Source organism: Dendropsophus ebraccatus, chromosome 5, assembly GCF_027789765.1.
Source record: "Dendropsophus ebraccatus isolate aDenEbr1 chromosome 5, aDenEbr1.pat, whole genome shotgun sequence".
In the NCBI taxonomy this organism is placed as follows: domain Eukaryota; kingdom Metazoa; phylum Chordata; class Amphibia; order Anura; family Hylidae; genus Dendropsophus; species Dendropsophus ebraccatus.
In genome coordinates, this window is record NC_091458.1 from 57,561,708 (window position 1) to 57,576,502 (window position 14,795).

General features: G+C 42.1%; 1 protein-coding gene across 5 annotated transcripts in view; it reads right to left on the minus strand.

Moving 5' to 3' along the window:
- HDAC7 (histone deacetylase 7) overlaps positions 1–14,795 on the minus strand; it is a 259,547-nt gene that overhangs the window by 32,026 nt on the left and 212,726 nt on the right. For 4 of the 5 annotated variants that reach the window (XM_069970267.1, XM_069970265.1, XM_069970263.1 and 1 more), the window contains 12 exons: positions 13,149–13,321; positions 11,717–11,801; positions 9,027–9,141; positions 7,589–7,704; positions 6,222–6,344; positions 5,787–5,896; positions 5,336–5,459; positions 3,704–3,885; positions 3,118–3,315; positions 2,135–2,351; positions 1,876–2,009; positions 1,020–1,140 (listed from right to left, as the gene is read on the minus strand). In XM_069970267.1, the coding sequence (XP_069826368.1) occupies positions 1,020–1,140; positions 1,876–2,009; positions 2,135–2,351; positions 3,118–3,315; positions 3,704–3,885; positions 5,336–5,459; positions 5,787–5,896; positions 6,222–6,344; positions 7,589–7,704; positions 9,027–9,141; positions 11,717–11,801; positions 13,149–13,274 (1,651 nt within the window). In that variant the 5' untranslated portion in view covers positions 13,275–13,321. The remainder of the gene's footprint in view (positions 1–1,019; positions 1,141–1,875; positions 2,010–2,134; positions 2,352–3,117; positions 3,316–3,703; positions 3,886–5,335; positions 5,460–5,786; positions 5,897–6,221; positions 6,345–7,588; positions 7,705–9,026; positions 9,142–11,716; positions 11,802–13,148; positions 13,322–14,795) is intronic. The other variant, XM_069970264.1, reaches the window with a different exon arrangement.

Sequence of the window (14,795 nt, forward strand, 5' to 3'; positions counted from 1 at the left end):
CTGAACTTGGATAAAGCTCTAAGGTTGTCTGGAAAACATGGATACAGCCAATGACTATATCCATGATTTCCACATAGCCTTAGCGCTTTATCCAAGTTCAGCAGCCACCGCTAATCAAATGCCAAACGTTCGGGTTCGGATGGACTCGAGAATGCTCCAGGTTCGCTCATCTCTAATTACTACATCTTTATTATTTTCTTTACACACCAGAATTCTCCTATAAAGTAAGGGCTGCATGGACATCAATAATGATATCAATGCAGCCCTTGTTGCACGATAATCAAGCCGTATAATAGGCTCTGTAAGCAAGGTCCAGTCTAGCAGATAGGTGCTCACTTACCCAGCAAAGACTAAAAGAAATCACTCTTATGTTCACACGTCATATAGGTCCAGCCGTTCCGTGAAACGGCCGGTCTCTGCAAAGATCATCCCGGCTGTAGTATCGGCCGGATGATCTTTCTGGCCGCAGTGTTCTAATGCGGGCGCATCAGCGCACGTCGGCATCAGAATTCATAGCACACCGAAGCCGCCTGCTTCATTGTGTGAACTGACAAGTCTTTCTTCGGCCGTAATTCACTGAATTGCGGCCGCAGAAAACTGACATGTCAGTTCTTTGCAGCGCCGCTTGGGATCCTGGCCAGAGCGTATACTATGTGTATACGCTCCGGCCGGGATCCCATAGAAGATAAGGCAGTGTGTTTCAGCATACAAAGTGTTGCCAATGGCAACAACGGCCGTACTTTTACGCTGTGTGAACATAGCCTTAATCTGTTGAGGAATTATTCCCATACTAGCAATATACCTCCAATCATAGTTTCTATGCTTTGCATATAGTTATGGGATGGCTAGAACAACCTGTAAAGGTGTATGTGGGTTCATGTTGTTGTGTACAGTACATAAGGAGTTAATAGGGTGTAACCATATTATTACTATTGTTTTTTCTGCCTTTGTGTGTTTTTCCACTAGGAGAGGCAGTACCTTCCAAGAGCTGTCTGCTACCAAGGGAAAGCACAACGTACCTGCTAGTTTGCGATTGTCCAGTTTGAGTCTATTGTGAGGATTGGTGCCATAGAGAAGAACATGAGTCTCTGTATGTACAGATTGCAGCTCTTCCAAGGACGCTTTCCTGCCACGTATACACTGCGGAGAAAAAGCAAAGCATAGGCTTACTATGGGTAGTAATAGAGTGAATAATATCTCTATAGAGAAAAATGTGGTTATTATAAATATTAGTCCCCCAATAATGCAGCTATACCATATACTCTATTCATAGCAATAAAAATGTGACTTGTTGGATACTGGGTTGTTCACCACCATGTGTCACGGACAGCTCGGCTGTGTTTAGTGACTTTGTTAGCAAATGTGTCAGATTTAGTGGCATGAATAGGTCAGCATGCAGCCATATTCTTTCCATAGGTGTGGGCTCACACATAGTGTACTGTAGAAGCTGCAGATGTTATGCTTTGTAAGGCTATGTTCACATATACTGTACATGCTGCAGATTTTATGTTTTGTTTACCTACATATAGTTATATTATTTTACACAGCATAAAATCTGCAGAGAATGCAGTATGTATGAACAGACACCATGCTTAAACTCCAATGAAATCAATTGTAGGTTATTGGTGTCCACTGGGCGCAGCTGTGAACCATCATATGATAGATTAGGCACTGCATACTGGTTTTTATTACATAAGGAAGCATAACTCAGATGTGAATGTAGCTTATTTAGTTATAATGTAGTGGTGATGAATAGGGCTATTCTATTCTGCAAAAAAGATCTTGCGTTGTCACCTTATTTCTTGCATATACATGGCACTGAGGTAACACACCTATAGAGATGAATGGAATATATCACTGACTATTTAGACTTACTTCACAATGGTTCCGTAATCCTCTCTCCTGCAAGCGTGACCAGATGCTCTGGATTCTCCCAGCATGCTCAGGGTGGTTGCTGTTGTTTCCACAGGTGCATTGGTGCTTTAACATCACAGAGTCATATACGATTCCTATAGAGGGAAGAACACAGGAAGTTTTAGGTCTCACATGGTTTACCTATTACCATTCCTTTTATTAGTATTATTAGAGATTACTTATTTGTCCCTTGCCCCCTTTACAGCACATCATGCGTTACCTGTGGTGAAGCGTGGCTTCTCAGCTTGTTCAGGCACTGAGAGTGTCAGGGTTTTAGATGATAGGTCTTGGGTAGGGAGAGAAGGTGACGCTGGAGAAGACTTTGCTCGGGAGAGAGGGCGGTGTGCTCCGGACACTAGTGGAATCATCAGAGTATCTGGGGCGGCTCTTTTTACATGCTGGGGTGTGCGATGGTGGGCTGCCTCCCAGACGTAGCCCTGAAAGGAGATAAGAAGGGTTTTGTAACGCCAAACAGGGAAAAAGAGAACGTTTTTTTGTAACATACCACTTTACCATGAGGTCACAAGATTATTTTTATTTTAAGTTTATTTTTTAATGGGTACTGTCACCAGAAAGAAACTTTTCATCTTTTAGGCCATGTTCACTTCGCTGTATGAACATCAGCCGTTGTTTGTCATGGCCGCTGTTTGCAGTTTCAAACAACGGCCGATGTCTCAGATGTTCACCTGGCTAATACTGCATGAGTGAACATCACTTCATTTTAATTAGAATACAGGCACATTCGGTTGTGCCCGCACTCCAATTAGCCCAAGACCACAGTGTAAAGTACGACCGGGAAACATACTTCACATTGTGTGCACAGGATATCTTGTATGGCTGCTGTTCACTGAACAGTGAGGCAGAGTGTATACACTGTGGCCATTGTTTAATAAACACCAATTCAAATGGCCGCTGTCAACCTGCAACAATGGCCGTTGTTTATTGCAAAAATACGTAGTGTGAACGTGACTTTATAGAGACTTATGAGGAGTTTTATTGAGCTAGATCTGTGTTTTTAGACCTTAACCATGAGAACAAACCAACAGAAAAACATGCTTGGCACTTTTTATACTTGCAGTATACATCAAAAGGATAACAAATTTCTCACTAGTTTTTATAGTCAGTCTATTATCCAGAGCTTCATTTTCAGGCATGTCACTAGTTATTCACAAGACTCTGTATAATGCAGCTGTTCACCTGTACCTGTGGAAGGAAGTGTGGTGGGACCACTGGCTGGCTGCTCCCATGGGCCTCAGGTGGGGCACCGCGCAACGCCTCCAATCGGACTCGAGCAGGGTTGCCTCCCATTTCTGCAGGCCTCTCATTTACAGAAACACTGTCATCCATCTCCTCTGATGGGATTTGACTTAATCTTGGTTTTTCACTTGTTTTTTGAGGGCGCTGAGTGAGAAGACAAATGCGTCATAATGAAGCAAAACATATTCAAGTGATGCATCATTGGGCCCTGATACAATGGATATAATAGTTGTACTTAAAGTCAGGAGTCTATACTGTTCTCAGTTTCTGTATTCTATTTGACACCCTAAATAACGACTACGAGGACAAAGCCTCACCGATCTAACGCATGGGGCTTTACTGCATGTCAGGCAACCATGTCTGCCGGCAGGTGCTTTAGTCAATAAATAGCATGGTGCAGTAAGATCTATGTCTCCTGATATAAGGAGGTAAAAGACACCTGCACATCTAAAACCACAACTTTGACTGTGATCTTCACACAACATCTTACAAACTGAAGCGTATAAACTGTTACATTATTTCCCATCCTTACCTTATTCACCCATTTTGGATAATTGGGGAATGCTGCATATTGCTGCTGGAAAAGTAGTTGCTGCTGAAGTGTTTTGGGATTTTGCGGAAGTGGCTCAGAACGTGTGCGACTTAAAGTTCTGTGTCCCGTAGCAGATAAATGATCAGTGCTTATAAGAGAATGGGCGAACTGCAGGCCTTGTACTAAATGGCAAAAAATACAAGACAAGAATATTTATTAATAAATTGTATTGTGTGTCATATTTACTGTAACCACAAGATGGCAATGCAGACAATTTTATTTCAATGACACCTAGAATTTTAGACCTATTCACAGAAACTTAGATACTGGGTTTATGCTTTGGACGATGTTTACATGGGGTATGAACATCAGCCGTTGTTTGACGTGTTAAACAATGTCCATATCTGACATGTTTACTCAGCCAATATGGTACTACTAGCCAGATAAACATCACTTGATTTTAATTGGAATATGGGGACATTCGGGTGTGTCCACACTTCAATTTGCCATAGGCCACAGTGTAAACTACATCCGGGAGCCGTACTTTACACTATGAGCACAAGCTATTTTGTATGGCCCCTGTTTAATAAACTGGGACCGTACAAAACAGACCTGTCAATAATTTTGTGCGGCCGCAAAGTACAACGGCCGTAGTGTATACAGGGTGCATACACTATGTTCCATACACTTTCATGTAATCGATCACTGTCAATAAACAACTATCAATAAACAACGTGGCCTTAAGGTGCATCCTGTTTTATTTTAGTACCCCAAGATAATGTGTGCTTCTATTAGCATGCACAACATTAATCTCATATCACAGGCTAATCAATGATCTATAACAATGGCCTTTATACTATGATCTATTATTGGTGCAAACAAAAGAATAACTAAACCATATAAGGAAATATAATAAGCTTCACAGTGAGGAACTGCTAATAGTGAAGCATCGTGTTTAATGGTTCTAGACCAGAAACACAGTCATAGCAGCTATAAATCAATGATAACATGGTCATGCCGTTTTAGTAGGGCTATACAAAATTTTTGGTACATTATGCATTAGAAACACAGTTGTTGGCACATCCACCTCCCAGCAGCCTGCATTTCCCTTCTACTGCTCACAAGATCTCAGTAAATGTCTTCACCCTAACTCTATAGTTAGGGTGAATTCACAAGCAGCAGATTTTCTGTATATGGCCAATTCATCTAAAATATCCTCATTCAGATGAATGGAACCGATTTTCAGTCATGGACAGTTCTTCAACAAATGGGCTGTGTGTGAACTCACCCTAACATAGTAAACACCTCCAGAGAAAACACATATGTGCAATCTGTACGGCAGCAGTGCCCCCTGATCCAGAGTGTATCATTGTAGCGGGCCCAACTGATGGGATCCCCTGCAATCTTGAGAACACCCGTGGTACTCAGAGGTGGAAGCAGGTGTAACTGCAGCTTCATGCGAACAGGAGATTCTGTAATTGTTCTTGAGATCATGGTAGGTCCCAGCAATAAGTCCATGATCACATAGCATGAGGGTAAGAGATGAGTCTTCATGGTGGGACATCTTTTTTAATAGTCATACAAAGGGGGCACAAGCACTAGGCCTGTCTGTCCTGACGGGAAAGTGCATACCTGCAACCAAAGGAGTGTGTGCGCCAGAGGGCTCCAGGATGATGAGGGGCTGAATACGAGCTGCAGCCAGGGAATTTGTACCATCATCAATACCCGGCACATACATTACTCTGGGGATCAGACCCTGAATGAAAGAGGATGCAAGAGTATATTGACTGTATCAGTACATGCAACTACAAATATACTAATACCTGTCCAGAAGCTAATTTGCTATAGAATGACAGGTATATGGATGCCACTATAGGAGGGTCAAATAAAATTATATAAAGACAAGCTATTCTAGTAAGGAAAAGGCTGATAGTTCTCATCATTATGACATTGTAGCTGTGGCACCTAATCTTCCAGAAAAGCCGTGGCTGATATGGAAACGACTGGTGCAGACAGGTGTCAAAGCGAAGGAAATATAGCAAATCTTTTATTTGGGACTAAGGAATATTACAAGGTCCCTTACCTCTGAACCAGCACCAGGTAGTGAGGATAGGCTTCCATTTTCAGCTGTCAGACTATCATTGGGAGAGCTGCAGCCAGAGACCGGAGTACTGCTACTACTGGGGGAGGAATCTGCAAAGGAACAAGGCAAATACTCAAGACAACTGGAAGGCATTGGAACTGTAATTTAGCTATATCACATCATGAATGAATGATATCAATATATTTAAAAAGAGTATAATTTACTGAAATTCACTCAACACAATATAGGCAGGCAATGGAAATTCCAAAATGTGTCTGAAAAATGTGTAATATGCTCGGGTGTGTACATAACTGCATTGCCTAGTGTGACGCCATGTCTATTGAGATGCTGTAAAATGTCTCAAACTAAACTAGTGAGGATGAAAAGGATGTTACCCTACTTCTGATCATCCCCCCTCATGCATCATTCACCCACCCTGCGTCTCTGGGGGTCTTCTTCTAATGGCTGGTGGAGCACTTTCCTTGCGCATGAGTGGGTTCTTCCTCCTCTCCCCAGACTTCTTGGGTCTGACAGGCCACTTCAAGTTTGGCTCAGAGGCTGTGGGGAAATTAAGTGCACAGGTCTATATGTTAACAGCTCACATGCAACCTTGCCAAGTTCTGGATTCAGTATTTCTAGTTGACAGCACCAGAACAGAACACGTGAGCACACATATGTGCAGTAAGTACTCATGGGTAATCTAAAAGGGACAATCCCTATTAACCCACATACTATATACAATGTAGTCTGGGATCCCAAGCCAGTTAGAACCTATTGGAGACCCATACTGTAAGTCGTGTAATAGGCAACCCTGTGCTATGGCTTTAGAAGTGACAACCTATATGCTTCTCTGTTGTAAGTGGTAAATCCATGAAGTGTTCACTATGTCTATCCTTATACTCCAAGGTCATAAGCTCTACATTATATGTCATTATGTAATGTAGGCTCACTGGCAATGAATAAAAACGCAAATTAGCATAAAAAGGCAAAGAAGTGATTCTTTCTGTTCAGTAATCCACTAACCATAATAGCCAGTTATTCCGGTTGCATGTAATATATCAGCATTGGGATACAAAAATATATTGTCCGTACACTTGGGTATGTTCACATTGCAGAATATGCTAGTTTCAAGATCATATAATACATATAGATTTATGCATGGCTTGTTTGCATTTGTATGATACTAGTGGATATCTCAAGGCTTCATATTAATAAGAATCAGTTATTATTTAAGAACGGTTTACAGCCAACTGGGTCTAAACAGCTTAAATACTGGTAGTGTATAATGCACTGGACCATTGGAATTTTGAAGAACATTCTGAAAATGTGCTATTCATGGCCCAGGGCCCGAGGATATGGGGTATGATGCAGGCTCCAAAGGACATCAAAGAAAGAATCCCTGTGTCATTCACTACCCCCTAAGGCCATGAGCTGAGTATAAGGTTCTATTTACATGGACAGGATGCTGCCTGATACAAGTGCAATGTGCAAGTTGATCTGCACCCATGAAAACGTCCATTTACATGGTCCAATTGTTGGGAGTAAAGGGACGTCTAAATAATTACTGAATTGTTTGTGCATCACCGTCACTTCCATTATTGTTGGCAGCACATCCTCTTATTATATGGAGAGATGTGCTGCTGACAAATGACGCTTTTTAGGGCCTGATGCAATTTACTAAAGAACAAGTGTTGCCTGTTTATCAGCTGATGGCTGTGCCCTTACATAAAGCAATAATCGCCTCATCTTGCCAATAATGTATAGAAAGTCCGAAGTCGGGGGTTGTAGAATACTAGACATACCTGTTCTCCTGAGAGGGAGACCGTGTTCAGAGGTGTTACAGGTGCTGGGTACAGCCTGAGGAACAAAGTTATTGGGGTTTGTGGAAAGATGGGGACTCTTCTCTTGTTCAGGTGGTCTTAAAATAAAATAAAATGAAAAATAAGTCTCAAAGAAGAATTATTGATCATATTAATGTACAGATTGCGCTAATATCAATAATGTCTAGCGGTTATTCTAATTCTCTTGGGCACAAATGTCATATCCAGTACTTAAAAAAAAAAAAATTATCCCTAGGTGTCAAATTTCAGGGTTCTGAACAATTTCCAGAACGGGGTCTCAATTTTTGTTTTTACTGGATCGGCAAGTTGTGTGTACATGCCGCTGCTCCTTTCATTTTATGGATGATGATGAAGGTTATATTATCTTCAGCAGCTCCATGCACAAGAAATAAAGCAGCAGCCACATGCACCATTCACAGCTCTGTTCAAAACAAAGATTCAGAGCTCAATTCTGGAAATAACATGGGGTCCTGCCGTTCAGACCTCTGCTATCTGACACCTGTCTCCTATGCTGTGGTTAGGGATTCAGTTACTTTAACTTGGAATACCTCTTAAAGTAAAATCCTGACCTTAGATTTACTAGATTTATTATGAGCTGTACACATCCATGGCTGCCCAATGCACCTCTACACTAGCTAGGACCTGTGTAGCTGCTAAAGCTTTAAATCAGGTGGATGAGTGAAACCACATCCACTTTTCTGTAAGACCCCCTCACTACTTCTTGGTGAAAACTACATAAAAACAAAACGTCACAACAATCTAAGGGCTTAAAGGGGTTATCCAGCGCTACAAAAACATGGCCACTTAATTCCAGAGACAGCTCCACTCTCCAGCTTGGGCGGGGTTTTGCTGCTCAGTTCCATTGAAGTGAATGGAGCTTAAAGGGGTTATCCAGCTCTACAAAAACATGGCCACTTTCTTCCAGAGCTTGGGTGGGGTTTTGCTGCTCAGTTTCATTGAAGTGAATGGAGCTTAATTGCAAACCGCACCTGAACTGGAGACAAGAGTCATGTTGTTTCTGAAAGAAAGTGGCCAATGTTTTTGCAGCACTGGATAACCCCTTTAACATTGGCAAATATGTATTTCTGAAAAGCTTGTGCCCTACAAGACTAGTGATATCACCATGCTGTAATTCATCTGCGTCTTGGAAGACATTGACCAGTCTTTATTACCTACTTGTGGATTAATAACTCCTCAGGGTTTGTGAATAGAACAATGTCATTTTCAGGTTTTCCTGAGATACAGTGCGTCAGACTTCATAGCTTGAAAATCCCTTTATCTGACTAGACAGATTAGTTTCCCAGCAAAGTGATCTCATGGAGAAAACCAATCCACTCCTTCAAGCAATGTTGCCTATTCAAAATCCCTGTCTTGAATAAGAACCAGGGTTTACAGTCACCTGTAAGTGATGGGGGTGCTACTGTGGTTAGTAGGATTATTGTGCGCTGGAGCTTGCTGTTTGCTTCGGATCATCTCTGACAGCTTCTGTTTTACTGCCGGGCTGGCATTGGCACCTAGAACCATAGAAGAACCAAAGTCAGACATATAAAAGGTAAAACAAACTGCAGAAAATTACAACCGAGTGTAAACAAGCAGGACGGCAACTACATGAATGGGCTATTAGACTACTAAAAAATGTTTGGGGAACTCAGCACGTATCTTTTATGCTCTGTGTTGGTTTTGGATGTATTCAATGGTTGTGGATGTAGCAAACTTTAACTTGGATTTAACTCATCACATGCCATTGCAAATGTCAAGTTAACCCTTTGAGGACCAGGCCCAAAATGACCCAGTGGACCACGCAAATTTTGATCTTAGTGTTTTCGTTTTTCCCTCCCCCCTTTCTAAGAGCTCTAGCACTTTCAGTTTTCTATCTACAAGCCATGTAAGTGCTTGTTTTTTTACAGGAATAGTTGTACTTTGTAATGGCGTCATTCATTTTACCATAACATGTGTGATGGAATTCCAAATATATTATTTATGAAGATATAAATAGGAGAAATCGAAAAAAAGAATGCAATATGGTAAGGTTTGGGGGGTTCCTGTGTCTACGTAATACACTATATGGTAACAGCGAAATGACACTATTATTCTATAGGTCAGTCCGAACACAACCATATGCAGGTTACACAGATTCTCTAATGTTATATATGTATTTTTTTTATGAAATCCTTTTTTTTTTGGCAATTAAATATTAATAAAATGGGCCTATTGTGACGCTTATAACGGTTTTATTTTTTCACCTACGGGGCTGTATGGGGTGTCATTTTTTCCGCCATGATCTCTAGTTTTTATTAATACCCTATTTGTGAAGATCGGATGTTTTGATCACTTTTTATTGATTTTTTTAAATATATGATGTAACATAAAATCGGTAATCTGCGCACTTTTTTCCCTCTTTTCGTGTACGCCGTTCACCGATCACAATGACGCTTGTTATATTTTAATAGATCGGACAATTACGCACGCTACGGTATATTATATGTTTATCTATTTATTTATTTTTATATGTTTTATTTATATAATAGGAAAGGGGGGTGATTTCAACTTTTATTGGGGGAGGGGCTTTGGGGTAGTTTAATAGTGTTTTGACCTTTTTTTTTTTTTTTTACACATTTGGAGTCCCTTTGGGGGACTTTTACATACACTTGTGTGATTTCTACACTGATGATTGCTATGCCATAGGCATAGCATTGATCATTGTTATCGGCGATCTGCTCATTGAGCCTGCCTGTGCAGGCTTAGTGCAGCAGATCGCCGATCGGACCGCACGGAGGCAGGTGAGAGACCTCCGGCTGTCCGTTTCAACGAGCGCGCTTCATAGCGGGAGAAACACCCAGGACGTAGAGTTACGTCATGGGTCGTCTGGGGACAGACTTCCATGACATAACCCTACGTCCAGGGTCGTCTAGGGGTTAAAGAGGACCTGCCCCCCCCCTGTGCCGGGGTGACAGGCTCCCGACCCCCGTTACAGCCCCCTATACTCACCTGATCCCGCTGGGTCCTGCTTCCTGATCCGCTCGGGTCACGGAGATATGAGCGCCCGAAGCCCGCGCGCACGCTCACAGGAGAGTCCGATGCCCATAGAGAATAACGGAGCATCGGACTCCCCATTCATTCTCTATGAGCGTCAGACTCTCCTGTGAGCGCGCGCGCCGGGCTTCAGGCGCTCATATCTCCGTGACCCTACCGGATCAGGAAGTGGGACCCGGCGGGATCAGGTGAGATTAGGGGGCTGTAACGGGGGTTCGGGAGCCTGTCACCCCGGCACGGGGGGGTGACGGGTCTCCTTTAAGGTTTGCTTGCATCATGGTATATAACACTTTAATATCAAGTCAAAGTTTGCAACCTGCCTATGAAAAAGTTCAAGGTAGATAATGCTACACACTGTTAAATGCCGATGAGTGCTAATGTTCTCCGACTAGTCTTAGAGGATTTGTCTCATAAAGACAACAACTTTCCTAGAATCACTGGTAAGTTATTGAGCGTACCAAATTAAAGAATATGAGTACATACTGTTTGGTTAAAAGTTGATTTAATTTTTTTTTTTTTAACTCAATATCTTTTAACAAATTTTTAATTTTAATTAATTTTTTTTTAACTAATATCTAAAATAATTTTCCAATGATTTACACATAAAAATCCCAGTTGTTCTGCATTCACCCTGCAGAGGGCGACCTTGCACTGTAGTCAATCACACAATTGTTCTAAGTGAGCGAACCGTGTCATTCTTTAGAACTAATAACGTGACTGTCTCCATTGGACTAAAAGCCAAATAAAAAGGATCTAATGTCTTTTATTTTTCCTAAGGCTCAGGACTCATAAGTAATGTATGTACAAAGTAACAGGTACTGCTGGAAATGCCAAATTCCCCGTGGTTTCCCAGCTGACCTATCCACAGACACAAGCTGTCATTCAGTATTTGGAATTACCTGACGAACAGTCAGAGACTTTTTTTTAACATTTCCTTGAATAGAGCTTAAAGGTAGGGCTTCACTTTCTGTTACATGGTACAGATATTGCCTTGTAACTTCCATTACATTCTATCATTTACACTTCTACAAGTCAAGATCACAAAATAAGCCTTACTGCAATTTTTTTTGTCCTTGTTGACCAGCTGCCTGAGACTTGGCTCCGCTCGTCCATGATCCAAATTCCGACATTCCATGTTTAGCTGTGAGAGAAAGAGTATCAGTATCAGTTCACAATATGAAGTAAGGCAACGAATCTTGGCTCTTCCTATGTCAGATGCTTATTGCTCCTTGTTATAAGTGGTAACTGAATGTTGTCATGTGCAAGGGGTTGTCTAAGAATGGAAAAGGGGTCAATGGGTCTATTTAGTTATCAAATAAGCACCACTCCTGACCATGGGCTTTGTCTGATGTGCAGTATCTGCACATGTGGTGCCCTCCTATTCAGCGTTATGCAGTATCTGCACATGTGGCGCCCTCCTATTCAGCGTTATGCAGTATCTGCACATGTGGTGCCCTCCTATTCAGTGTTAGGCAGTATCTGCACATGTGGTGCCCTCCTATTCAGCGTTATGCAGTATCTGCACATGTGGTGCCCTCCTATTCAGCGTTATGCAGTATCTGCACATGTGGTGCCCTCCTATTCAGCGTTAGGCCGTATCTGCACATGTAGTGCCCTACTATTCAGCGTTATGCAGTATCTGCACATGTAGTGCCCTACTATTCAGCGTTAGGCAGTATCTGCACATGTGGTGCCCTCCTATTCAGTGTTATGCAGTATCTGCACATGTGGTGCCCTCCTATTCAGTGTTATGCAGTATCTGCACATGTGGTGCCCTCCTATTCAGTGTTAGGCAGTATCTGCACATGTGGTGCCCTCCTATTCAGCGTTAGGCAGTGTCTGCACATGTGGTGCCCTCCTATTCAGCGTTATGCAGTATCTGCACATGTAGTGCCCTACTATTCAGCGTTAGGCAGTATCTGCACATGTGGTGCCCTCCTATTCAGCGTTATGCAGTATCTGCACATGTGGTGCCCTCCTATTCAGCGTTATGCAGTATCTGCACATGTGGTGCCCTCCTATTCAGTGTTATGCAGTATCTGCACATGTGGTGCCCTCCTATTCAGCGTTATGCAGTATCTGCACATGTGGTGCCCTCCTATTTAGAGTTATGCAGTATCTGCACATGGGGTTCCCCTTCTATTCAGCGTTATGCAGTATCTGCACATGTAGTGCCCTACTATTCAGCATTATGTAGTATCTACAGATGTGGCACCCTCCTGTTCAGCTTTACCACATTTATTACAATGGGTGGCACATATAATTTTTCTTCTTCAAAAATTGTACTAGAATAGTTCTTGGAAGTCCTCAATTGAAACCACATGTGCAATAAAAGTCAAAGAGGTTAAGTTGGTAACAATATTTCATACCTGTAGACCCCACTTTCTATATAGTGATGTTTTATATAGTTCCACATCGCAAATACCCATCTTCTCAACTATGTCATGTTTGTCTAATATTGTACAGCTAAGATGGTTTTGTAACATACCCTAAGCCTGTGATCCATGTGCTGCTGTGAGGTGATGGTAGGGAAGAGAGCTTGCTGGGACGGTTTCATGTTAAGAAGAGCAGCATCCGGCCGCGAGTTAATGTGATGGATTACGTGAAACTCCATAGGGGTGGGCTGAGTCAGGGCTGTGCTTGAGGGAACAGTCAAGTCCACTGCAAAACAATATAAAAAATTATCACATTTTGACTTTCAATTAAATTTCCCAGCATCCCCTGCTTGTTCAATGGCTGCATAGAGCTTGCTATTCACACCCTGGGAGCTATACCTTGCACCAAACTGTAATCTGGAGATACAAAGATGACTGTTCCACTGTATACCTTCTGTATTATGGATGATCTAAACTATTAAAAGGTGTTTTTTAGAGATGAGTGAACCTTGAGCATGCTCGAGTCGATCCGAACCCGAACTTTCGGCATTTGATTAGCGCTGGCTACTGAAGTTGGATAAAGCCCTAAGGCTATGTGGAAATCATGCATATAGTCATTGGCTGTATCCATGTTTTCCAGACAACCTTAGAGCTTTATCCAAGTTCAGCAGCCACCGCTAATCACATGCCGATCGTTCGGGTTCGGATCGTCTCGAACCCGAACCCGGTTCGCTCATCTCTAGTGGTTTTATTAAAATAAAAACTATTGTTTCCAATAACAAGGAATGCCGCATTAGATCATAATACACCATAAGGCCATGCTCCCACTGTGTAATTTTTGTAATAATCACGGCAGTTGTAACAACAGCCGTGATTACTACATGTAATCACTGACATGTCAGTTTTCTGTGGCCGCTATTCGTTGAATAGCTGGCACAGAAAACCCTGTTAGTTCACACAATGGAGCGTGCGGCTCCGGCCGCATGCTCCATTGTGTGCAGCAGGGAATTCGGATGCGGGCGTCTACTGATGCACCCGCATCCGAATTTAGTGGCAGTAAAAATCATCCGTCCGGTACTGCAGTACTGGCCGGGATGATCTTTACTGACACCGGCCAAACTGTCGGTGTCTTAAAGAGTGGGAACATGGCCTAATAGTGCAAGTTAGACGTGTAATTCATTTACAAGGTTTTAGCTTAATTATATATATAGACAGATTGTCATAGAACACTGAATAAAATAAATATTTAGATAGCTGAATATTCGATATTTGAAAGCAAACTGATCTTCATCTGCTGTAAGTGCATTGACACTTGTGAATGAGTCCAGGCTCTGTTCACGGATGTATTTTCTTTGGTGTGTCACCAATCCGGCTACAACCTGAACTAGCCGCACACTGTCCATTTCCCTGCTTTACATCACACGAGGGGGGAGGTGGGGGCTAAAAGAAGTAAGGGTATTATTATTACATACTATTGTAGCTACTCACAAAGGACTTTACATAGTACCACAGTGCATCCTGAAATGTACATTAAAAGGGACTTTCCTTAGTTGATAATAATGTATGACAAATACTTTAACCTGTTTACCTCTCAATAGTACCCAAGACAACCAACCGTGCAGAAAAACTTCACATAACCTTCCCACACACAGGACTGGCTATGTTATTTGTCATCATTCATAGTATAGGTGTAACTAGTAATTCCCTGGCCCTGGAGAACCTTGACCTTTATTCACTGATTATGTATGTATAAGTGGCTT